This window comes from Eschscholzia californica, unplaced genomic scaffold (assembly GCF_041429995.1).
Source record: "Eschscholzia californica isolate CP2 unplaced genomic scaffold, dmEscCali1.0.p SCAF_2, whole genome shotgun sequence".
Lineage (NCBI taxonomy): Eukaryota > Viridiplantae > Streptophyta > Magnoliopsida > Ranunculales > Papaveraceae > Eschscholzia > Eschscholzia californica.
The window spans coordinates 66,768,202-66,794,881 of NW_028238309.1; the positions used below are offsets into that span (position 1 = coordinate 66,768,202).

A 26,680-nucleotide genomic window follows, 5' to 3' on the forward strand; every position below is an offset into this window, starting at 1 on the left:
CATTTTATATACCCCCCGACATTGCAATCAGGTGGCGCATTTACTTGCGAATGAGGATTAGGCCTCTTGTTTTGGCTATTATGTCAGTTTAGTCCTTCTCTATTATATCAAAGATTCCACCTTCTCTATGATTCGAACCTAGGACCTCCAGGGCTTTCTGGAGTTTATGTCAACACCTTGGAACCACTTGGGCTACCAACTGTTGACAACACTATCTTATTTATATACTGGTTTTTAATAAAATTTAATTGCAGTTTCATCTTCCTACGGAAAAATACAAAGATACTTAGACAACAAGATTTAGAGTATGACCACATATTGTGTACAAGCAAAGGTACGATTGTGGTACAGTACTAATATATACAAGAACGGACTACTATATGGTCACCAATATTCATTTCCAAACACGAGTGCATGTGACCTTCTACACCATTGAAAGTGCAAGGAGTTCCAAACTCTAAATAGAAATAAGAAATTGATGGAACGGACTTGATAGTCATGTCCAAAAGAATTGATGGACCATAGCCTATAGTCCCCACAATCCCAGCCTAGTCTACAAATTGTCTAAATTTTCAACCCTTTATTTGTTATATGGTTTATCAGTAAATGTTAAAATCAACGGTAAGATCGATTTGAATTGGCAAATTGGCCTCTGCATTAACAGTGATATTCTAATCAGTGACGAATTCAGGAAATTTTCTTTTTCGGGGTACTTTTAGTTAGAACGAAAATCGTCCAAAATTTTTAATGTAATGTGAAAGCGAGTAATTTCTGTACATTATCGTTACATTCGAATCCAATTCAACCACTATCGTCTTGTGAGTTATTTTGATTTGAAATCAATATAAGTAAGTAATCTGTAGACGTGCGTGAGTCCGCCCCTAATTCCACAGGTCCGTGCATGAGTCCGCCCCTTATTCTTTCTTTGTGACTCTTGTTTGAATATGAATAGATACAGAAAACTATAGTGAGATATATCTGTAGAAGAGCCAAATCGGTTATATTACTAATTGATACGTAATGTTTGGGATTGGTTCAAGTATTTGACCAAGTGCGTCACCTGTACTGATATAAATCCCCCCCGTTAGTATTATTGGCGCTTCATTTCGACATAAGTCTCACAGAGCAATGATGTGCGGGCGAGGATAGAATTGCCCTAGGGAATCCGAAGCGCACGTGCAAACATGTGGTCCTCGAGAGAAGAAATGATGACGTGAGAAAGGTGGGGACAAATTAGTGTAAAAAAACTGTACACCCGCGCGTGTGATAAGAAAAGTCAGTTCCGCGTAAAGCTATTTTTGGTCTTCGTATCTTTTTTTTTTAGGTCTAAAGATTCTCTCTCTATATCCTCTCCTGTGGCTTCTACAGGGAACCCTAGTTGGTGTACAGGGATACCAACTTGGTTGGTATACAGGGACGCCTACTTTAATCCAACGTCACTCCTTTTGTAACCATAACACTTCTTATTATATAGATTATTTCAAGAATCTACTACTTTAAAAATCTCCTTTTATCTAGGTTATAAGTTTTGTTCTCTTGATTTAGATAAAAATGTTGTTGATATCATTCATATATAGGAGAAGCAAAAAAGAAGATAAAATGATTGATTGAAATCATCCGTGGTGATAGTATGGGTGATGAAGAAAATGAAGTTAAAAGGTGTTTCAATGAGAGACAAGTGGTGTTGGAGACTTGCCTCTACCTATTGATATAGGGAATCAAAATTGAAGGGTCTGAATTTCCAAGTGCCCCTTTAGAAAAAGTAGGCGTTCATATAAACTCCCCCTACTCTCCTATCTTCTTCTTCTTCTCTTTGTGTCTCTTGTGACATTGGTAAGATTTTGGGATTTGCATGTGAATGATAGAAGGGGAGAAATTTGCTCATCTTTTGAAGTTAACCCCCCATCAATTGATGATGACGTTTGAGTTTGATTCTTCCACTATTATATATACTTTAAAAAGTCATTTGACCTCTATCTACTATAATACTTTTATATTTTCAAAAGTTTTTTTTTTATATTTTCAAGTTGTTTTCTCTTTCTGGGTCTGAAAGGTCGTCCATTACAAGATTAATTACTTAATTGTGATCATTAGAGATACCATGTTTTGCAATTTATTCGTTTTTTTCTCTTATTTTCTATCGGTTTGTTGGTGGGTCTTAGAGGGATAATGAGGATTTTCAAAGCAGATCTGAACGCAAAGACTTTCTTACTCTTATAATATACATTTGATCATTTACGATTCGAAACATGGTGTGTTAAAAGCTAGAAAAGTCACACCAAAGCAATTGTATTACTTAATTCAATATTTTAACTATTTTTTAGGGTTATGAAATGTGATCTTCTTAATGTACTTTTACTCTGAAATTGTCCATGGTGATCACCTCTCACTATCGACTATTTATTTTATGAAATGTTATATAATGACATAAAACCAACTAGGTATTTGTTGCACACGTGTTTGTGTTTATAAACATCACGTAAAGATGGTTCAACTTATATTTCGATATTACATTTTGTACTATCTGACCGCGAATTTGATTTGTGTCTATGGCCCAGAGGAGCCAGTTTTGATTGATTAAAACTTCAGATATGCATGATAAATAACTATATATATATAGTGCTCCTAATTCAATTTAAAAAGAAATAAAATTTAGACCAATTAGATTAATAAAAAAAAGGAGACTTTGATAACTTAAACAATAATATGAAAAAAAAAATACTACCCATGCAGATGAATAATAATAGAATTGTCCCAGTACTACTCCTAAAGATTAAGGTGATGTTTTGAACAATTTCATGACTACCCTGTCAAGTCACATTATCATCATCAACATAGGGATTTTGTGTGGTTTGAATTGATAGAGAAAACAACAAATAAATAAATAAATGATGGGGTGGGGAGGGAAAAACAAGTATGACTGATTTGAAAGGGATGGGTGTGGGAAAATGTGGTTTAGAAATAGTTGAAAGAGGAAATCTCAGACTCAGCCTTTAATTAGTGAGAATCTTGTTTCCTACCAGTTTAACATCAGTAGGGTAATTTTGTTGGTCAACTAGATGATGCTATCACATGGTTTTCTTAGTACTCTTCTTTCTCTCTCTTTCCTCCTTTCATGTACTACATGGAAACTCCAAACAAACAAACATGAAAATATAGTAAGCATTTATGGTTATGATTTCTTGCAAAGTTGATGCCTCCACCCACTCTTATGCTTCCTCTCTTCTTTTCTCTATTATTTTAAGATTGTACTTGGGGATTGTCTTTCTGCGCGCCAAGAGACATACATGTTACTACTAATTTTTTTTTTTTTTTTTTTTTTTTGTCGAACATGTTACTACTGAACTAAAATGAGTTTTACCATCTCTTCTCTATATTTGGTTAGTTGATTTTCTTTGTTTCAACATTTGACAAGAGAAATGTGTCGGCACTACCTCTCTGAACACGTATAGAAAGATGCACGTCACTGGTTTGCGGCTAATAAACACAGGAAAAGGATCGTCTCCCCCATCCCTAATTATTCTTTCGTACTCTGCCTAGCTATCGTCGTCTATGACATTAGTGGAGAAGGACGAGTTATATATGAAATAAATAGAAGTATGTATTAGAAAAAGACCAATATAACATGAGCGGGAAAGTAGAATGCGGAACGAACCACTAACAACACCGTATGTTTTAGGGGTCAAAAGGTCAATTGGATAAGATCAGGAGCCAAACGGTCAGCTAGGTTAGAAGTTGGAGGGGTTTTAGAATCAACCTAAACATTAAGGGGGGGGGGGGGGGGGGGGGGGGGGGGTAGTGGATGGAGATTTCGGGAGACATTTATGGACAAAATGTCTCGAAGACATTTCAAGACATTTCAAGACATTTATCCATAGACAAAATGTCTTTACAGACATTTCAAGACATTTTGTCTGTAGGCAAAATGTCTCGTTGACATTTCAAGACATTTGTCCATAGACAAAATGTCCTGGGGACATTTCAAGATATTGATTTTATAGTAAAAATGTGTAGTGAATATGTTATTATTATTATTATTAGAATTAATATATTTTTACTAATATTTTAAAAAATAAAATTTTGGAGTTTTTTTTGGCTCCGTACACTGATACGTATATATTGATCTGTACACTCATACGTATATATTGACAACATACACAATAATCTCAAACACAAACATTGTTCAAACAAAACAACCACAGTTCATACACATTGTTCAAACAACATACACACTGATCTCAAGGGAGTCTTATGATAAGATAGTTCAGACAAAATAAACATACATTGTTCAACAAAATAAACATGTTTCATACACGTTAGAGCTAGTTTTGTCGTTCAACATCTGCCCACATTTGATTGCACAAAGTATCTCGCCATTCATTAGCGTCTTCACGTTGTCGTTGTTGAGATTGATAAACCAAACCAGTATCAATTTCATCATTGTAAACTGGTAAGGGTACTGAATATGGTTGATCTTCAACTTCCGGAGGAAATTCATCGGTTCGAAATTCTTTGCGAAGAAAATTGTGTAATCCTGCACATGCTAATACTATTTCTGCTTGAGTCTTGAATGGAAATGGAGGTGCGCACTTAAATATTGCAAATCGAGATTTAAACACACCAAATATCCTCTCGACTACGTTTCTTAAAGAAGAATGTCGAAGGTTGAATAACTCAACAGCTTTTTCTGGATCACAACCTTCACCAGAAAAATCTTGAAGATGATAACGAACACCACGATATGGGGCTAAAAATCGTCGTCGATTTGGAAATCCACAATCTACTAGATAATATTTACCTAACAAAATAAAATCTTAGACGCACATAGTTGCTATAGATAGATGTGGTAAACATAAAAGTAATGGTTACCTTGTGGAACTTTTAATCCGTTTCTTCTCGTAAGAGCACCATTTAGCACTTTTGAATCATGAGCAGATCCTTCCCATCCGCTAAGTACATATATGAACTCCAAATCAAAGTTACAAACTGCTAATAGATTCTGCGAAGTAATTCCATGGCGGTTACGATAAACACATTGCTCACGTTCTAGTACCATAGCTGGTATATGTGTTCCATCCATGGCTCCGATACAATCTTAAGTAAAAGATTAACAATTAAACAATATGTCTATACATATTCACAACTTCTACAAGCAAGTAAAATAAAATTTTCATACCTTAAAATATGGGTAATATCTCGTACTATCCTTTATTTTGGCAGGAGTTGTTGTTGCAGGTTTGGCCATCATTTGTGGTGCAATAGTGTTCAAGGCTGTTAATATTCGATGAAAATTATTACTAACTGACCAGCGGGATCGACCGAATGTCTCACGTATCGTACAATATCGTGAATTTTGACCAACAATAAGTAGGAATGTTGCAAGCATTTCTTCCACACAAATATATCTTGTATCTTGTAGTGGTGTTTTTTCTCTAATGATGCTGCATAATCTTCGAAATGCATCAGGACACATTCTATACATCTGTCGAAAGTTCTCTTGGTCCTCATTTAATACTCTTTGTATAAACTCATGTCCTAATCTAGTAACAGGACGTCGAGATAAAGGATATTCAATTTGCTGATGACGTGTGACATCTATTACTTTGGCCGCGGCACACAGTACAGAATAAGCTCCAGCCAATACAATATCAACACTTTCATAAAATTCTTCTTCTTCTCTCGCTTCATCATCACTATTATTATCACTATCGTCGTTGTTGTCATCATTGTTCTCTTCATGTTCTTCACCAGGTCTGGCAATATCGCCTTCATTAGTTGCATCCATTTCGTAGTGAATTATACCTGTACAAATAGACATATATACATAGCATTAGTATTTTGCAATTGCTTCCTGTAAAATGTAAATAATTATATCAAACTATATAAGAAACTTGAGTATAAATGTTCACAAAAGTGGTAAAAGATTCACATAAGTTAAAAGAAATATGATATAAAGTGATAATGCATTAACAAAGCTTTCATTTACATATATAACAAAAAGATGTTCATCCTTTTACCAACTTACAAATATACACATATAAGTTACTTCAAAAAAAAAAGGATCATGTAAGTGTTGTTTACCAACAGATTCATCACATAAGTTGTATATAACAAGTTAACAACTTTCAACATCATTCCAAAAAATGTCACCATGACAAAAAACCAAAGCTTTTAAGAACACTTTCTACTAATGGAGCTTTCCATAAACCCAACCCTTTCTTTCTTCGGGTGTCAAAAGTTTGAACATCTCTTGTTTTCCCTTAGTGTCAAGCAACTCTACTAACTTAAACTTATCGTCCGTAGATAAGTCGGACATTTCCATTATAACTTCCAAAAAAGTAGTTTTCTTCTCTTTTTCTTTCCTAACTCTTTCAGCCCTTTATTCCATGAGACCACGTATTGCCTCAAGATTAGTTGCAACCGATACCACTCCACTTGATAAATTTTCCATAACATTTTTTTTCATAAGACTACTTTCTTCAACATCTTTCCTTGCCCTTTTTCGAGTTCGTGTAGTAGGAGTGTTTGAAATTGGAGGCTCACATGGAATATCAGAAGTTGTTGGCAATGGTACTTGTGGAGATTCATGCTCTTCTTGGAATGAAGAATCATTATCATATATAAAAAAGTTTCCCTCATCATCAAATTCACAATCACCCGGTGTTGAACCTCCATGAGTACTTTGGCTATCTTGATAGGTTCTTGCATCGTTCTCTTCAAAGTTCAAACCAATTGATCCTTTTCCACTAGCATTTTTATTTCCAACCACGATGCATATATCTTCATAGTCCCCACATGCCTCTTTCATCCATCTATGGTTTGGATGTGACTAGAAAATAACCAAAAATATTTTATTAGTGTGGATACCGAACATAAAGAATGAGAATATTCAAATAAATAAACATATGCAAACCTTCAAATAGTTATCCCATATTTCTTCATCGGCTGTGAACTTCTTACTTGTTGAGTCATATCCAAAGCCGGAGCTAAATTTCAGTAGCTCTTGGTAATCTTTATATCTCCTCTGAAAATATTTGAAACGGCTTCGATATTCCACATACGATATGGTGCAATTAAGCTGAGCATTTAATAATGGTAAGACCTTTGTCTCCACTAACTATTTGTTAAAAGAACCACTTCTATCCCGCCAATTGTAGCCTGCGCCATCTACTAGAATCTTTAACAAAATATTTGTCACCTCTACAGTCCAAGTCTTATACGTTGCTTTTTCTTTGGTTATTTTTTCTTTCGTTGCTTTCTTTTGATTGAAAGTATTCATTTCACTACGTACGTGAAGATACGATCATACGCAACACATAAAAAAGAATAAAAAAAAGGCAACAGTCTTTCAAATACAAATAGCAACCACAAATAGATCAAACCACATGAAAGACTCTTATATAACTAGAGTTTACTATTTGATGTTAACAAGCAAAAACTAAGGAAGGAAGGACTTATTAATCTCAACTACATGAAGCTCCTACTCCAAGCAAAACTGATGTACATAAATAAGTAATTGGAGTGTACGTATATAATATTATAATTCTATGTTAAATTGTGACATCAATGCTCATAATCATTCCTATCAACACCTCCAACAGTATTTATACACAATTAGCTAGCTAGCATACTCATGGTTAATGGTCCCCTCAATATGGGTAATTTCATCCCTTCTACCAGTTGGTGGTGGAGTAGCATTGGCATCACTCACTGAAGTCTCATTTAGTTGGTAAATTTTTTTTCTTATTTCTATTCTTATGGCTAAAGATCAATGGTTATAATACATTTTGTGTTTGGGGGGTTCTTTATGCAGTAGCTTAATTTATAATCCCTCCAAAATTGTATCTACTCAAAATTCATGATATGGTGAGCTCAAACGTTGATACGTGCACTTTTATAGTACTCTACTTCTTTTTGGAAAACAGAAAGTATTGCTTATGGAAATTTGCTCGGTTTTAAGTACGAAACTCTAAAAGCTGGTCAAGAAGAAAGATGATACTAAAGCACAACTTGTTCAAAAAGAACTAAGGGGGGGGGGGGGGGGGGGGGGGGGGGGTAGTGGATCAAGACATTGGGGGACATTAGGGGACAATCAGAGACAAAATGTTCCGTGGACATTTCAAGACATTTCGGGACATTTGTCTGTAGACAAAATGTCTTTATAGACATTTCAAGACATTTGATTCGTAGACAAAATGTCTTTATAGACATTTCAAGACATTTGATTCATAGACAAAATGTCTTAAGAGACATTTCAAGACATTTGGTTCACGGACAAAATGTTCCGGGGACATTTCAACATACTGAATCCATGGACCAAATGTGTAGTGGACATTATTATTATTATTATTATCATTATTATCATTGAAGGACAGTTGGTAGACAATTATTTTAATTTTATTATTATTGTTTAACCATATGAATTATGAAATAATATATTTTTACTCATATTTCAAAAATATATTTTTAGACTTTTGTAGACAACCGTGGATATCTGAGGACATTGATGGACAATTGGACATTTATTATTATTTTAATATTATCATTATTATATAATCATATGAAATGATATATTTGTACCACTAATCTGAAATATATTTTTTGACTTTCGAAGACATCCGTAGATATCTGTGGACATTGATAGACATCTATAGATATCTGTGGACATTAATATAATAATAATATAATAACATAATATAATAATAAAATAACATAATATAATAATAATATAATAATAATATAATAATATAATAATATAATAATACAATATAATATAATATAATATAATATAATATGATAATAAAATATAATATAATAATAAAATATAATATAATAATATTATATTACTATAATAATAAAATATAGTAATATAATAATAAAGTAATATTATAATAATATAATAATATAATAATAGCACAATATAGTAATATGATAATAATATCATTATTACTATAATAGAATAATAATATTATAATATAATACTATATAATAATACAATAATATAATAAGAGAATATAATAATAATATAATATAGTAATATAATAATAAGATAATAATATAATAATAGTATAATTTAATAATATGATAATATTTTATATATTATTTATTATATATTATTTAATCTAATTTGATAATAATAATTATTTTTATTTTCTTCCTCACTGAAATGTCCCCAAGTTTCCTCAAATGTCTTCCATATTTTGAGAGACATTTTCTCTCCAAAAGCTCTCCAAATTTACACTAAAATGTCTCCAAATGTCCCCAAAACTAATTTGTCTTGAAATGTCCCCAAATTCGTGTCCCAAACGAATAACACGGACATTTGGAGACATTTAAAATGTCCCCAACCAATAACACGGACATTTCGGGACATTTGAAATGTCTCCAACCAATAACACGGACATTTGGAGACATTTCGGGACATTTGAAATGTCCCGAAACGCAGACATTTCGGGACATTTAAAATGTCCCCAACCAATAACACGGACATTTGGGGACATTTCAAATGTCCCCAACGAATAACACGGACATTGGGGGACATGAAAATGTCCCCCAATGTCTTGATCCACTACCCCCCCCTAAAATAGAAAATTAGATACTTCAAATCCATCTTTTTAATTGATAAATCTAGTACTAATCAAGATGAACTTTTTCTAAGAATTATTAGCCTCTCATGTAAAGATGTCATCTTTTAATGAAGAAAATCGACCACTTCTCTAAATGGAAAATTATACAGATTGAGTAGTAGACAACTAAGTTGCTCACCTCATGGTCGGGCCGGCATCACGTAAACGATGAATGGAAGCCCAGCCCATTAATTTGTTCAGGCCCGATCACTTAAGCTAGATTTGGGCTTTGGTCGAGTAAAGGGTGAGTGGAAGCCCAACCAATTAATTTGTTCGGGACGGATCACTTAAGCCCATTTTGGGCTTTGGGTGTGTAAAGGATGAGTGGGAATCCCAGACCATTAATTTGTTCGGGTAACATTACTTAAGCCCATTTGGGCTTTACACGCGTAAAGGACTAAAGGATGAGTATAACCCAGCGCATTAATTTGTTCGGGCCGGATTGCTTAAAGCCCACTTCGGGCTTTGGGCGCCCAGGGGCTGTGTCGGACTCTGGAGCATGGGCCAGGTAGTGGATCATTCTCCAACCCCTATTTAAACTTAACCATCTTTGGATTATACAATGTGGTCTCTCATTTAAATCCCAAGGAAAACTAACAGACCTGTTCATATTACAAACTAATGGAAACAAGCAAAAGAATAATCAAATTTTGCACGAAAAACGGTCAAAAGCTGCCACTTCATTAAGGTACAAATTCTAAGAAAAATATCACTACAGTTAAGCTGAGAGCATCTCAAAACTTAACGATGCTCTTAGATTTGTCCGAGCAATAGTTGAACTAAAGAGTAAGAAATTGAAATTAACAATGTCACCTGCCAAAACATTTCAGTATTGAAGAGGTAAGAGTAGAAGTAAGGAACTTGAGTCCAGCTGATCCTCCAGGGAAGTAGGATATTGCGTAGTATGAAAGTGCAAGTACCTAGAAGAAAGTCCGGTTACCATTAATTCACTGTTAGAAATGCGTAAATAATGTGGACGGAAAGGATTAATATATACCTGTAATACGGAAAATAATACGGAGAGAATGTAGCTGTGGAGCACCATTGACACATAGATCGTACCAACCATACTGCCAATGAACCCGAGAGTAAAAGGAAGTCTCTGCAAAAGAATGAAAGTACAATAATTTTCGTCTCGACGTTTCAGAACAAAACAGCTAAGAAGAAAGTAAGTTTATAAGGTTGCGTACTTCTCTAGTTGACATGTGCATGAGTTGATTCTTTGGTCCTTTAAGAGCGAAGAAAGATCCGATAATGAAGCCACAACCAAGTGTGAAACAGATAGCGAACTTTTGAGGCATCAACACCATAACAGGAAGGAACATAGTGAAAGCAAGAAAAATAAAGAACATTCCACTAGCCAGGAGCAGCCCAAAGTACAAGATAGATTTTCCTGACGGTACATTACTAGTAGCATAGTTAAAACTCCCAGGCAAACCCCTAACTCCTTTGGAGACCCTGAAGACATCAAAAGATAACATTCATAAAAAGGAAGCAACCGAAGAATATAGAAGTTTATACACCAGACCCATAAAAAAAAATCAAGTTAAGTATCTTTTCTACTAATATGAAGCAAATACTGAAGTGGGTAAGTTGTGCTCATGCTCTATCAGTAAAATAATTAAGAATCTTCAACTCTTCATAGACGAAAAGCGGTTTATCTAACTCTGGTGAAACTTTTGTGTTTGTTTATTACTACAAGCACGTTATTTTGATTTTGGACCGTTAAAACATGCTCTGTCCTTCGACTCGATTCGCATACAGTGGACCTGTGCTTATCGAAGACCAAACAGCAGTGGAGGTTGTGGTCATCCCTGCTCTTGGTCTATTTCACAAACAAATAAACGACATTACATTCATAACCAACAAACTGATCTTATAACATAGAACTCAAATTACAATAAGAACATACATTAAATTGGAGGTAAACTCAGAAAGGCACTCGCATTGTCCACGACATTGAAATTTATATGAACTTTGTCCTGCCAGCCACATTGGACAATCATTCCGAATCGTCAATGAAGTGTGTGGGGAGTAAAAAATGGACAACCATCCCTTTAATTTCAAGCGAAACATCAACGTGATGCAATTATCGTCTCCAATCTAGGGTTTAGAAGAACTAAGTGAACTTTAAGCACTACATCTACCAATATTGATTCTTCTTCTCCTTCCAGTACAACTTACAAATACGTATAGTAACTCACCCATACGGAAACCTCAATTGCACTAATTGGGCACAAATTTTGCCTCTTCTACACACCCTAAACCCTAACTTTTCAAAGAAATACCTATACCAACAAGACATTATAGTTCTAATGTCTAAAACAACACACAGAAAAACATTACAATCACTCAAAAGCATTCATAAACCCTAATTTCACGTACCCAAATCCAAAATTTCAAACACACATAAATTGTTGTAGTAAATCAGAATAGAGAGAGAGAGAGAGAGAGAGAGAGAGAGGAGAAATCTTACACGCCGAAGGTGACTTTATTGTTTGCAGTTTTAACAGCAGCTTCGAGATGGCGAAGAAGAAGAAGTACCTTCATCTTCTCTAACCGAACCACCCATGAACCACGCCTGGGCTGCGTTCTTCATGATTTACAATTCCGATAACGATTAGGGTTTCAACAAATTACAGACGAAAGTGAACCGGCGAAATATAACCACCGGAGAAGACGATCATTTGGCTTCTGATGAAATCTGATGATCAGAGTGTCCAAGAGATCTGATCAAATCTCCAATATTTCGTAGCCGTTATAACGGCTACTGGTCGTACTGCTGTATCAGTGTATAACTATCAGCTTAAAAAAACGGCCAATCTGAACCCTAGAAAAAAAACGGTTATTGAACTTATTCGAAACCGACCAAACCGATCCGATCCAAAGGGATCTGAGCGATTTGATTTTCAAACCGAATATTATCCAGATTGGTTCAGATAGTAGAAGACCATAACCAAAAGATTTTGTTCCGTGCTTGGATGTATTTGATTAAAAATGTGAACCAAACCAAATGGAGAAAGGATGGGCTCGAATTGAAATATCCATCAACTGAATGTTTTAGATTGGTTGGTGGATAGGGTTCAAAAGTCGATTAGTGAACCATTGTACAACCCTAATGTGAGGCATTATGAAGAGAAATAAATCAATTTTATCTATACGTAAGAGAAACAGTCGGTCAAAATGATTAATTTCCATCTTCTTGCTTTTTCGTCGATAATCAAAGAAATGAAGTCCAAGTCCATATGAATCAACTAGCCTTAATTATAACTGCGGCCAGGATATACGTGTGACATTAATGACAAGTTTTGTGCTGCCTCGAGAAATTTTAAGAACTCGTTGCATTATCATATATATAGTTTGTATCATAACTTAAGATGACTTTGGTGGTACAAAATAAGGGTAAATTGCAAAGAACGTTTGCGTTGCTGTCAAAATTAACAAAACAATAGCTGCAAGAAGAGACATAAATGTCCAAGGACTACTAAAATAATCGCGTATCAAATTCGACCACCAAAGATGCCATTTAGTAGTATAATAGTCCTTGTAAAAGTCGTTTAGGCCTTTCATTTGTTTCAACAAATGACAATCTTCTATATCATAAAAGATCTCTCGACATAGCTTATTAATGAGATTAGCAACATCTGCATTGCTACCCAAAGCGTGATTTATAATCCCATTGTTGTGTAAAATCTTAACATCTTTCGCCAGTTTACTAAGCTGTGGAAGAACATGAAGTGATTTGTGAATTGTGAAATAAGGCTCAGCTTCTAAATCCGATTGTTCGTAAGCCATGAAGTTTAAATACACTGGGACAGAATTGTCGTCGAAGTATATAGGAGGAATCTCTAAGACTCCTATAGAATAGTCTATATCAAGTAAGCCATTGTTTTCTTTCTTCAAGAACTTAATTCCAACTTCTTTTAGATCCCTTCATAAAAAAAAAAATTTAAAAAAAAAAAAAAAAAAAAAAAAAAACTTCTTTTAGATCACTAGCAGAATGAATCAATTGTCTTTCTTGAACGGAACGGATACTTGGAGTTCCTTGACGAGGTTTCTTCCAACGTGATATCGGATTCTTGTTCTTGATTGGGGTAATGAAGCTTGTCCAAACTACATCAAGCAAGTGTTCGTATTCGGTTTGTGGGTTCACTAAATCTAACATACTTTTCTCATTTCTTGGTATAAGTGGATCGAAAAATTTGAGAGTTAACTCAATTAGAGAGCGTTCATCTTTTGAGCAAATAGTAAGGTTGAATAGTTCTTGGAGAACAAAAAGTGGAAGTTGGTTCTGTAACATTAACAAATCGCGTTGAAATGTTCGAAGCATCCATCGAGTTGTGAATATCGGCTCATCTACATTTTCCTGTCGAATTAACTAGTCAAGTATTACCAAAATTTTGCAACAAAAGTTCAAACAAGAGAAATGATTCGAGAGTCTCAAATTCGTACCTCATCTTCGTGAAAATACCTATGGTAGAGGCGAAGGATCTCTACAACAAAGCAACCATCGATAACCATCATTCTTACAAAATCATAGCTACTCATATCGAACGTTTGTGAATATGACTCTCTTGTTTTCCTCTCTAAAGCTTTCATGGCACTTTCCAGGTTTTCCAACTTAACATCTCTACATACATCTTTTTGTTTTAGATTCAAATTCGACGATTCAACAACCACTTCGACCTCGCTCGCATCTTCAACATGGCCGGTAGTAGAACTAGTGGTACTAGTACTAGGGCCATTAATTGCTACTTGGCCCGGCGTATAGCCCAAGACGCGATAGAGAAAACGAAGCTTGTGCACTTCCATGGCTTGTAAACTAGGATCACCATAATGAAAAGGACCAATTGATATGGTTTTAGGAATGTAAGCAGATCTATAAACATGAAGCATGTTTTTTGGGGCTCTATAAATACTCCATGACTTCCCTGAATCCAAGTCTGGTCCTTCTTTGAGACAATCTGTGATGTTTATTACCCATTCTGCAGGGGTTTTATCACCTTGTATTTCCGAATCTTTTTTCGTTCTTACCCGCCGATAATTCAATTTTTTCCCTCTTCCTTTTCGCCCCATTTTTGTTCCCTCTATTGGGTTCTGCAGAATTTGTGAAATTGCTTTGTTTGATTCTATAGAATGTCTTTAATTATAAAATACTTATAAGGGATGCAGGTTCATGGAGATCATGTTATGAAAATTTTAATGAAGACTACCCAAGATGTCATAGAGGTCACGTCCTAATAATGTGGAGTGGAATTCTATGGTAGGTGGGGAGGTTTTATTGTGCCCCTCCTTGTTGTAAGTCAAACTCTTGTTTCGAATATGAAGTTTTATTAAATTGTATAACAACGATCACAATATGCAAGTTTTTCAATTTTCAAATATGAAGTGAGCTAAATCTAAAAAAACGTTGAAATACTATCAGTTACGTTTGAAGTTTGTGGTCTGAAAATTTATCTTAGATGATGCTTGTATTTTTCTCCTTGTTTGAATAGCATTTTTCTGATTCGTTTGGATTTGAATCATCTAACTCAAACAAACCTAAAATCAACCACTTAGACGAAATCATGTATGACGAGGTAGAAAATTCAGAGTGAAATCTAGTTTAAGGTCTGCAAGATTTGGAAAAAACACAAATACTACCTTGGATAAGTTTACTACTTAAATAGTTCATGAAGATTTCAGAATGACCAATTGAACTATCTTCTTTAATACGATTAAATTCTTAAAAGACAAACACCATCCGAATATAAAAATAAATGAAATAGAATGAATCACCATCAAAATATTTGAACCCCTTAGACTATTATCATCAAATTGACAGCTAATAAGAAAGGAATTTAATGAATGAATGAATGGTCATTGGTCTGGTAAGAAACCTTCTTCCCATCATCTATTTCATAAGTGTAGATAATCAAAACTTCTTGTGTTTTTTTTATGGCCACTATTTTGGGGAAAGCAGAAAAATTTCCGGAGAAGACGGTGGAAAACCAAAAAAACCCAAACCAAATGCACCCTTAAGTTGTCGGAAGAAAGTCGTCGGCGACGACCGACATCTCTCTATCTACTCTCTCTCTCTTCTGACTCTCTCTATCTGCTCTCTCTCTCTCTCTCTCTCTTCTCTCTCCTGACTCTCTCTATCTCCGGTGAAGGGAGGAGCCCCTTCGCCAGAGAGAGAGCAGATAGAGAGAGAAGAAAGAGAAACAGAAGAGAGACAGAGAGAGGTAAAAGAGAGAGAGGGAAGGAGAGGAAAAAAAAGATCTCGCCGGAAATGGTGGAAGTCGCCGGTGATGGTGAAATTGCCGGAGATGGTGGTGATAGGGGAAAGGAAGAAGAAGATGAAAAGTGGAGTATAAAGATTTGGTTGTTTGGGAGAAACAAAAAATTAGTAATTTTTTTGTTTCCACCCAAAACTTCACACCCCGGAAAATTTCTTTATTTCCCCGTAACACCGACCTTTATTTTTTTTGAGTTATTTCCTATTTGGCCCCCTACTTTATGACCAGCTTCCTTTTTGACCCCCTATTTTTCATAAATTCAAATTTGGCCCTCTATTTTCATGTAAATGGCGTAACTACCCTTCCTAATTTCAAAAAAAAATATTAAAATAAAATTATTTCCAACTCACCTCTCTCTCTCCACCTCACCTCTCTCCCTCCACCTAACCTCTCTCTCCACCTCACTCTGTCTTCTCCGAAGAAGGTCGTCAACCAGAAAATCTTCCGGCCAGCCATCTTCAAAAAAAAAATCTCTCATCCCTCTAATTATTTCGGCGAAGGGGTTTCCCTTCCTCGGAGATCTGTTGAACCAGACTTTTAGGTCTGTTCTGAGCAGACTTTTGAAGGTCTGTTCCGAGCAGACCTTCGAAGGTCTGTTCCGAGAAGACCCTTCCAAGGTCTGTTCCGAGAAGACCCTTCCAAGGTCTGTTCCGAGAAAACCCTCCCAAGGTCTGTTCCGAGCAGATATGAAGGTCTATTCTAAACAGACCTTTTAGGTCTGGTTCAATAGATTTTCGACGAAGGGAAACCCATTCGCTGGAATATTGAGAGAGAGATTAGAATTTTTTTAAGGTCGTCGACCGGAAAATTTTCCGGCCGGCGACCTTCGTCGAAGAAGACAGAGTGAGGTAGAGAGAGATGGAGATGTTAGGTGGAGAGAGAGAGGGAGAGAGAGAGGTGAGTTGGAGAGAGAGAGAGAGAGAGGTGAGTTGGAGAGAGAGGGAGGTGAGGTAAAAATAATTTTTTTTAATATTTTATTTTGAAATTAGAAAAGGTAGTTACGCCATTTACATGAAAATAGGAGACCAAAAAATATGAGCCAAAAAGGAAGTTGGTCACAAAGTAGGGGACCAATATAATAGAAAATAACTCTTTTTTTTTTTTTGCAAGAATCAATACTTCTTGTTACATCTTTATGATTTGTTTAATTTTTTTTTTGTTGAAGGAATGATTTGTATATTTGTTAATCTCATTTATAATTTGCATATTATAGTACATGCATTTTGTATGTAGTTTGAAAACGTATTACGGGTTTTTGAAAGAAATAAACTTTATTCCAACAAATTGAACTTTATACATTACTACTTTCATGGATAATGTGGCTCCCCTTGTATTGCTAAAGGCGCACCGTTTGGCTTGGAAGAGGCGCCTCTGAAATGATTGGGCACCTATAGAAGCACTTGGGCTTCGGGTCAATGTTAGTGGTCTGTCTATAGAAATCAACAATGATACAAGTAACTTTTTGGTTACACAATCCTAATAAGACAACGGATATTTTGGTCTTTCCTCTCAAGAGAATGACCAAAATGCCCCTTTATTTATATTTTATTCACTACGTGAGCAAGACGTCACTCAGGAAATCATCAAGGAGATACTTTTATCATTTTTGTACAGAGATGTAGCATCGAAAGCCATTGAGTTTCAAGACCAACCCTTACTTGCAGGGGCGGAGGCATGTGAAGACCAACCCAGGCTACAGCCTGGGTTGGTATTGTATTTTCTGGACCAAATGACTGACAATTAGATGAGGTAGCCCTGTTGGTTGAGGCTTAGTCTTGCAACCATTAGATCTAGGGTTCGAATCCCACTGTGGGGATAATTTGATTTTTTTTTTTCCTGCTTGAGAAGGGTTACTATATTCACTTTTTGGCCCTCAATTTTTAGTCAAATCCTGACTTTTACCCAAAATTGAAACCAGTTGCAATTTTGGCACTCATTTGTGTATCGGATTTCTTTTTGGTCCATTTTTTTTTTTTTTTCAATTTTGTGTTTCTTGTGTTATATTTTAATTTTGTTATTTTTACAGTTGTTTTTCTCTCTTTCACTTGATCTTTCTCTCAGCTATAACGTATTTTTCTCTCCTCCTTTTTCGTCTTTATCTACTCATTTATGAATTATAATTCTTAATTTATTATGAGTTATGAATCTTAGATAGTTTCAAATTTTGTTAATTAGTTGATGTCTAATTATCAATTGACATTGTTTATTGATTCATACTTCGTTAATTTCATTATCGACTAATATTGGTTGATGTTTGATTTATGTTTAATTTTTTTTGTCAAAAATTAAATATATGTGAAATGCATCGATAAGAATGTATTGTTATCGCTAAAAATTATTTTTAAATAACACTTTTATAAATATAAACTTATTACATGCATCATAGGTAGAAACTTATTTCTACCGATTTTTGGATAAAAAAAATTTCACTAACGTGAAGTTAAAGGTTAGCCCTGTGTAAGTTGGAATCCTGGCTCCGCCCCTGCTTACTTGTGCTAACTTGTTGAAAAGATGACCGCATGAAGAAAAGAAGACAAAGGAACTCAAAGAGATTTATAAATTCAACTGAGAACAAGTAGACTTTACTCATCGAGACAGTTGTTTTGTTTATTTCAAAGATGTACTTAATGTGAGATAACGGATAGTTCTAAAATAGTTTATTAGAAAATCCCTAACTACAATAACTACAATTCTTTAGAGAATTGGAATTTCAAATCTGTCAGATCTATAGCTTCATATTCAAATGTATATTAAGAGTAAAATACAAGGTTTAGTTACACCCCAAAATAAAAATAAACTATACACCCATGCAATGTTTTTAATAATGCAAAAAGAAAATGTTAGGTTTATATTTTTGATCCATACCCAATGGGGTAAAAGTTAAAATAAACTATTCTCCTTAGTTGAGTATTTTCTAGTAAAACAATTTAATTTGTTGAAATTTCTAGTAGAACAACTTGATGGAGTGGAACTTGCTCCGAGCAATCTGTTTAAATCTCTCTGTTTCAAGAAAAAAATTGTAAATGGAATTTCAAGTAAATTTAAATTTGTTGTATGACGAACATAATTACATTTATCATCTATGACTCGATGAATTTACATATTGATGTTTCTGTACAAAAAACTTTCTCTAAAATTTTGAAGTCTATAATCTTCCAAATTCCTCCCTACTGGTGTACAAGCATGTATCTTTTTCGAATGAGGGATGTCACAAGGACTTCCTTCGAAAATTGATACGCCCATAAGATGGGTGTGGTAACACGAAAGTTTCTATAACAAACTCGAAACAAAATCTTAAAGTACAATAATCTTTCAATTTCCTTCCCGCTAATGTCCAACTTTCGAACGAGATTTACCTCTTAGGACTTTTGAGAACTTATGAGGTCTATTTTGGTTCGATAACGAAATGTACAAGTCTGTGACTAGAAAAAAACAAATTTCGAAACTCATTATTTCCAAAGAAAAACAATTTAGAAAATTCGAAGTGTAATTTTTCTCATAATATAAACAGAAGAAGCCATATGTGAGAATTGACCCCAATATCAGAAGGAATCCTTTCCTTTAGCAACATTAACTGCATGTTCAAACAATTGAAGTCAAATCAATACACAGCTGTATAAATTTAAAGGGTCCTTCTTTTTTTACCCCCCCATATCCTCTGTTTTCAATGCCCTAATTTAACACATAACTAGACCCTATAAATACATCAATCCATCATCCTTTTATGTACTTCATAACTTCACTGATTACTTAGAATTAGGTTTCTTCTTATAGTTAGTAATATTCCACTTAGTTTTAGATCACTCTGATCCCAATTACTCCATTAAAGAGATCAAATAACAGGGGATCAGAGGAGAAGACAGTTTTTGTTTCATCTTCTCCATTAAAACCCACAAACTGATTTTTAGTTTTTTTTTTCTCAAGAAATGAAGATTTGGAGGTTACCCTTTTCTTTTGTTTTGATCTTAATCTTCTCTCTGTGTCAAAAATCCACTTATGCTGAGACAAAGGTAAGCATTTCTTAAGCTTTCTTGATTGAAACTTTTGTAGTACTTCAATGGTGTTGATTTTCTTTTAATTTTAGGGTTTTGAAGAAAAGTCTAGTATGAATATGATATGGGTTTTCATTTTTGTTAAATGGGTAGATCTCAATTTTTGGTTTTTGGCAGTCTTATGTTGTGTATATGGGTGGATTATCACATGGACCAGATGTTACTTCGGTCGATCTTGAAAGAGTAACAGAGTCTCAATATCAATTCTTAGGTTCATTCTTAGGAAGGTGAGGAATTTGTTCTTCTTTCTACATTAATGATATTAAAGAAAACTCAATCCCTTTGCTTCTTTTACTTAACTTTGCCATATCCAAACTACAGCAATGAGAAGGCCAAAGAAGCAATGTTTTACTCGTATTCGAGATCGATTAATGGGTTTGCTGCAAACCTTGATGAGGAAGAAGCAAAACAAATTTCAAGTAAGATATCATTCCAATTAACTCAATTTTCCTCTGTCTTCCCCTGTTTCCCTCTGTTTTCCTCTGTTTTATGCTTTGATAGTAAGCTGTAGTAATAATTATCTTGTTTTGCTTCAAATGCAGAGGATCCAAAGGTGCTGTCTGTGTTCTTAAACCAAGGAAGGCAATTACATACAACTCGTTCATGGAATTTTCTAGGACTAGAATCCGAAACTGGCTTAGTTATACCTAAATCAATATGGGAGAAGGCGAGGTTCGGTGAAGATACAATCATTGGAAACCTTGACACTGGTTAGTTCATATATTTTGCTCTTTCTTTCACATTATTTTTCGGTAGAAATTGTGTGTGCGTTTTGATTACTAGATCTTAGATTTTTAATATCAAATACTATATTGAGTGAGGCTTGATCCTAACCAGAACCCATGACATAATATGAAAGGACCCTCATGTAAATGTAGTACTATAATAATCCGAATTAAATTTTTTTTTGATGAAAGAACCCGAATTAAATTACATGGTAAGCTAGCATTTCAGTATTTTATCAGGCGTGCGATCTTAAGACGACAATAAAGATTATTAATTTTTTGATAGTTTGTCTACCTATATCTCCACCATGTTACTATTTTAACTTTTTTTTTGTTGAAAGATGTTACTATTTTAACTAAAAGTTGACTTTCTTTTCCTCCCACTTTATGTAAGAATTAAGCTGTCTACAATATTGAATTTAGATAATGCTCATCCTTTTCATTTGCACTTACACTTTGGGTACTTTGATTTTGACTAACCCCATTTCCTATAAATCCAATTAAAAAACCAAAAAGATGAATCTATTTTTCTATGACGAAGTAAACGTTATTGTATTATATTACACCATATTGAATGAATTTATAGGTTTCATTGTTGTTTTTTATTTGTTGAAAGCGGTTTCATTGTTGTTGATATGCAAAGATTGCATTTACTCCATGAACTTGAATTTCTTTACTAGTTTGACAATTTTCTATTAAACTATATCACCATCTTTCATGTTAACATCAGACTCATTTTTTGAATAATACAAATATATATATATGTTAATGGTGGATGAGCTTGATACTCTACTTTGAATAAAGAAACTCACACATATCCAATTTGACCTGCCATATGTTTTCTGCAATCAAGCATGCTTTCTTTTGTTGTAGAATAGATTTTTTGGTTCATTTTCGACTTTATAACCAAAAAAGTGTCACCAACAAAAGCACTTGCAAAGGATACTTAAAATGTTGTTGCAAACCTTTTGGTAGCATACAAAAGAGGCACTCTTTATTTTTTTTTTCTTCTATTGTCATGATTGACATAATTTTTAATTGAGTTTTCGTAATTTAATAAACAGGGGTTTGGCCTGAATCAGAAAGCTTCAATGATGAAGGAATGGATCCAATCCCATCCAGATGGAAAGGAATTTGTCAAAATGACACTAAACTTGGAGTTCCATGCAACAGGTTAATACATATTTTACTGGTCTACTCTTATATATGTTGTGAACACAATTTTCAAATCATCGTGTTGAGAAACATGATTTAGCAAGTAAAATAATGTAGTATTTACGGGAACTGCGAATGATTTTTCTGATACTTAGGAATTCGAGGGTTTCCATTAATCAAATGTCAAATATTTTATTAATTTAACCTTACCTAGTCATAAGCAATAAATCCTAGAAATTAATGTGAAAGTTCATCTAAGATGTAAGCTACCTTTGTATAATATATTTTCAAAACATTGCATTAATTATATTGATTTAATTGAAAATTAAGTTTACGACACTACATCTTGAAGTTTGAAATGGCCAGTATTTGGGGATCCCTAATCAAAGTGCAAAATCTTTCACATGTCTCATAATATATATTTGACTATAGTTTTATTTTTGTTGAAAGTATTGACTATTGTTAATGAAATGTCAATCTTGATATTATTACTGGAATAATTGTTAATGGATATTGTATAGAGTAACAATCACATTGTAGTCCCTTCAAGAGAAAGAAAGTAGTAATACTTTTAAATCACCTCCCATTAGACAAAGGCGAATGGTAAGGGGAGCTAAGGATTGTTGTTGGGGAACTATTATGGTTGGGGAGCTGCCAAGATTAGTAAAGGGAGATGCAAGTTTTGAGTTATTATTTTAAAGACCTTCTAAGATTCACAATTTTAAGGCACTCAAGTGTAATACATGGAAATATATCAAAATTAAAGAAAAAAAAAACGATGCCTTCTACTTCCACTCGATCTCTCTTCAAATCGTCTCTCCTAATCTCTGTCCGACTTCTCTTCATTCCGGTCATCAAGTACAAAATTCCGGCTAACTCTACCCAAGTATTTTCTCTAATGAAGAAGACATAAACTAAAATCTTGTGAGTTTTTCTTCCCCTTTTAATTTCTAGGGTTTTTCTAAGTTTTATATCTAGGGTTTTAGTGAGTTTTACATCTAGGGTTTTGCTGAGAATTTGTCATAAGTTGCTTATTTGTTTTCCCCTTTTTGTTATACTTAAGATTGTTGTGTTAGCTTCAAAACTTGTTATTGCAATATGTTCTTTGATTTGACTCTGGTACTTAGGCGTTTGGTAAGCTAAATCTTTTATCAACTACTGTAAACAAATGTAGACTACTACAACATGTTATGTACTTAGAATTTTTATGTTTGTTTGCAGAACAAGCGAATTGGTAAACTTTTAGATAATAGGAAAGCTTGTGGTGGCGAAGACACAAACAAACCGATAAGTCCGAAATCGAGGAAGAAAATGCAAGACACCCTCGAAAGCATATATTAAGATTCTGCTGAAAAGGGAAATCAAGTCTCAGACGAAAAAGATGAGGGTGATTCAATCGATGGCGGCGATTCAAGCGATGGGGATAAAGATTATGAGTAAAATTGGCAATAGTATAATTTGATGAATCTCTTTGTGACTATTTTGTAAAGAGAATTGATATGTTATATCTCTAATATAATCATACTATTCACCAAATTTCAAAAATGGGAAGAAACTTTAGTAACGTACCTAGTTTTTTTTTCATTTTTTGAGGTTCTGTTATTACAATGACGAAATCATGGATATGTGGTCCCTAGGATGTTTTCACCTTTTTTGTCTAATTTCCTTCAACTGGGGGGAAATTTGTTAAAGAAAATATCATGAATATGTGGTTCCCTAGGGAAAACTTACTGTTTTCACCTTTGTTTGCCTAATTTCCCTTAGCTGGGGGGAAATGTTTCAAAAATTTCCCCAGGGAAATATCTGAACGAACCGAATGGTTCAGCCTCTTTTTGGGCAATTTTTTAAAATTGAAGGAAGAAAGAAAAATAAAATTTAACCGAAAATATTTGTCTTGGAAGTTTCTTACATCTTGAGATAGATCTTCATCTATAATAACATTGTTTGATTGAGTTGGTGGTTGTTGGTTCAATTGAAAAATATGTTCTTCCTCCATTAAAGAAGCAACATCATAGATATCGTGAGACATAATAAACGTTAGTATCCAATAGAGAAGAGAGTGGACTAGTTGCTTATCAGTAATGGTTCTTGTATAACTTGATTGTGGAGAAGAAAGAGAGCTATATTGTTATTGAAATATTTAGGGTTTAAGGAGGAATAGAAAAGAAAAATTACTATCAAAATTTTTAAAATTTTGAATTATATTGTTTTTTCTAATCCATTTATATTCCATTATTTAGTTTCAGATCCAAAAAAATAGCTCCTAATACCAAATTAGTATAGGGAGCTGTAGTACAAAAAATTGATTTTGTACTACAGCTCCCCAACAACAATCTCCAGCTCCCCTTACCAATCGCCTAGACAAATCATGTGAACGCTGTTGGAATGCTGCAGGATTCACACAGGAACCATCCGGATTGAATCCCAAATCAGTGTTAGATGCTCCACTAGAATCAAACAACCGGAAAATCATGAGACGAAACCCAATCAATTTCAGATAGATAAGCACAGTTCAGAGTCCTGGATCTAATGAAGACTTGCACAATCAAAGTAAAGTAGTGGAACTGTCAGTACTTACCTAGAGGCTGAATTAGTTGCCATCATCATTAAATCTCCATCTCTAACACCCAAAGCACTCAATTTGCTAGAATTCCTCGCCAACTTTGTGTCCGATGTTTCCTTTTCAATCTCCTTCAAGCTCTGAACCCCATAAAACCAGGTTTTCAATATAGGTTGAAGGCACGCCCTTCCGGAATCTTGTTTTCAAAGGTATATTGAGCCATTGGCGCTCGATAGGGCGACCGTAGGGTTTGCTTTGACTCCTATGTTACCGCTTTGAGTACGAAAAACACAGGGAAGTAGTCACTTAATCAATAAGAAAGAGCATTTTACTAGTAAATTGGAAGAGTAATTGTGACATTTACCTTAAAAAGAGGGTTATATTTGAGATTATGAAAAATAGGGGCCATGAAAGAAGCTGATCACAAAGTAGGGGGCCAAAGTGGAAATAACTTTTTTCATATTTATCCTATTTCTCTCTCTTTTTTATTCTTTTTTCTTTTCTTTTCTTTTTTTTTTTAATTTATTTGCTTTCTCTCTTTCGTCCTTTTTTTTTCTTTTGGTTCAATCTGTCCCGTTGTCACTTTCACAAATAAGGAAAACCCCAAGTCGTTTTTTAAAGGTCACGTAATTCAGTTCTAATACTCACTAAAGTTACTGTACATTTTTTTTTATTATGAAATCATTCAAACTTTAAAGTACAATTGAGGTTATCTTCAATTGTAACACTCTTAAAATAAATCAATACTTCCCATTGTTACGAGTCTAATTCGTTTCAAGTATGGATCAAAATATATCTTCATCACCACAAGTGTATATCATCTAATTGGTTAATAAGTTTGAAGGATGCATCAAAATGTATCTTCATTAAACTATTGAGGAACGGCCGGTAGTGCAGAAACACCAATATCTGATAATACTTCATTTGACACTAGTAACTTCGATTTAGAAAAATAACCCTAACCTACCATACCACCAAAAACTACACAAACAAACCTAAAGAAATAAAATTCAACCTATCGTACCATACTACCAAAAGCTTACCCCAAACCCAAAGAACAACAAATACGCGTTGGACAGAGATTGTTTGTCAAGAGGGCACGTCTGCGAGTACCTTTAAAAATATCAACGGCAATGAGTAGATCATGGTAGATGGTCCAAAAATTCAGTATCTGAGTAAACAGAACGAGGGAGGTAGAAGAGAAGAAAGAAAATAATATACTAGTAGTAGCGGTTGGTCGATGGTGGTTGTGGGATGGAGAAGAAGGATGGTGTTTTTACGATCGTAAAATCGATTATCGATGTCCTCTTGAGACATCTCTAATTGTCCAACTCATCAATATTGAAATTTCAACCAATAGAAATCAAGTCTTCGTATATTTCCAAAATAACTAATTAGTTTTTTCCAAAAAAAACCCAGATCTTTAAAATCCCCTCTGAGAAATCTTGGATCTTCCCAACTTCCAAATTTTACTTCTCATCCAGGTCTCTTCAATTTATAAACTACTGACATTTTAGATCAACTTTATGGTCAACTTAACCTCTCCCATAACGTTAATGTTTTCCCATTCAAACAGGAAAGGTATATTTCCATTTATATAGGCGCACCATATTTTTTTTTTACTGTTGGGGCTCCATTTGAGTCATTGACTCTTGTTTGACTGACCCCGTCTCTAGGCGCTTCATCGTCGGATTGGGTTGTCCGAGACTACAATCAAACTCTCACCACTCGAAATCAACCTAAACTAGTTCATAAACATTTTTTAAAGGGTTTGAACACTTTGAAAATCTTTCCACCACTAGATTAATAGAATAAAATCATCAATGGTAGTTTTATTAACCCAAAATTATAAGGGGAACCTTAAGTCTGTTTTGTTAAAATCGGAAATGCTATAGTTACAAAACAATTTGACAAAAAGAATTTCAGCTGACGTGGCGTGAGGGGGTTTGAAAGTTTGACTAGATCTGGACCGTTCATCCCAGATTTAAGTTACGTTTAAAAAGCCTCACTTTCCCATTTCATTCTTCCGGTTTCAACAGGGCAGTTTAGAGAGAGAGAGAGAGAGAATGAAAGTACTGTATTATTTTTTATTTTATTTTTGAAAGAATGAAATTTGACTTGAAATTAAAGATCTATTTTACTGTTTGAAGAAAATAAAACAAAATGTAGTGGGGAATAGTTTTTTTGTGCAAATTACTTAATGGTCCCTTTCATTTTGAATCTTTCAAGCACGTTTTTTTTTTTTTTTTTTTTTTTTTTCATATATTTCAACTGGTTATTGAAT

The 26,680-nt window shown here is 34.3% G+C and overlaps 2 protein-coding genes and 1 pseudogene across 3 annotated transcripts; 1 reads left to right on the top strand and 2 right to left on the bottom strand.

Annotated features, from left to right (window-relative positions):
- Positions 1–5,946: 5,946 nt before the first annotated feature.
- LOC147560543 (protein transport protein SFT2-like) lies at positions 5,947–12,364 on the bottom strand (annotated as a pseudogene). The gene is made up of 6 exons (XR_015234822.1): positions 12,103–12,364; positions 10,817–11,084; positions 10,624–10,728; positions 9,573–10,546; positions 6,914–8,024; positions 5,947–6,829 (listed from the first exon to the last, which is right to left on the bottom strand). The product of XR_015234822.1 is annotated as a protein transport protein SFT2-like (transcript).
- Positions 12,365–12,998: 634 nt separating this feature from the next.
- On the bottom strand, positions 12,999–14,702 carry LOC147560544 (UPF0481 protein At3g47200-like). The gene is made up of 3 exons (XM_086662704.1): positions 14,079–14,702; positions 13,622–14,004; positions 12,999–13,560 (listed from the first exon to the last, which is right to left on the bottom strand). The coding sequence occupies exons 1-3, from the start codon at positions 14,700–14,702 to the stop codon at positions 12,999–13,001; spliced, it is 1,569 nt and encodes a 522-aa protein (XP_086518830.1).
- Positions 14,703–19,630: 4,928 nt separating this feature from the next.
- On the top strand, positions 19,631–25,136 carry LOC147560545 (subtilisin-like protease SBT5.3). Its single transcript, XM_086658048.1, has 6 exons — positions 19,631–19,914; positions 20,074–20,183; positions 20,278–20,375; positions 20,499–20,666; positions 21,746–21,854; positions 24,231–25,136. Exons 1-6 carry the CDS (start codon positions 19,831–19,833, stop codon positions 24,364–24,366), a joined length of 705 nt encoding a protein of 234 aa, XP_086514174.1. The 5' UTR covers positions 19,631–19,830; the 3' UTR covers positions 24,367–25,136.
- The last annotated feature ends 1,544 nt before the right edge of the window (positions 25,137–26,680 follow it).

Excerpts from the sequence above, each read along its gene's own strand:
- LOC147560544 (XM_086662704.1), bottom strand. The coding sequence starts at position 14,702 with ATGGGGCGAAAAGGAAGAGGGAAAAAATTGAATTATCGGCGGGTAAGA. Across the intron at positions 14,005-14,078 it reads GGTATTTTCACGAAGATGAG|TTAATTCGACAGGAAAATGT; the intron begins GTACGAATTTGA and ends ATACTTGACTAG. Across the intron at positions 13,561-13,621 it reads AGACAATTGATTCATTCTGC|AAGGGATCTAAAAGAAGTTG; the intron begins TAGTGATCTAAA and ends TTTTTTTTTATG.
- LOC147560545 (XM_086658048.1), top strand. The coding sequence starts at position 19,831 with ATGAAGATTTGGAGGTTACCCTTTTCTTTTGTTTTGATCTTAATCTTC. Across the intron at positions 20,184-20,277 it reads TTAGGTTCATTCTTAGGAAG|CAATGAGAAGGCCAAAGAAG; the intron begins GTGAGGAATTTG and ends TCCAAACTACAG. Across the intron at positions 20,376-20,498 it reads AGAAGCAAAACAAATTTCAA|AGGATCCAAAGGTGCTGTCT; the intron begins GTAAGATATCAT and ends CTTCAAATGCAG.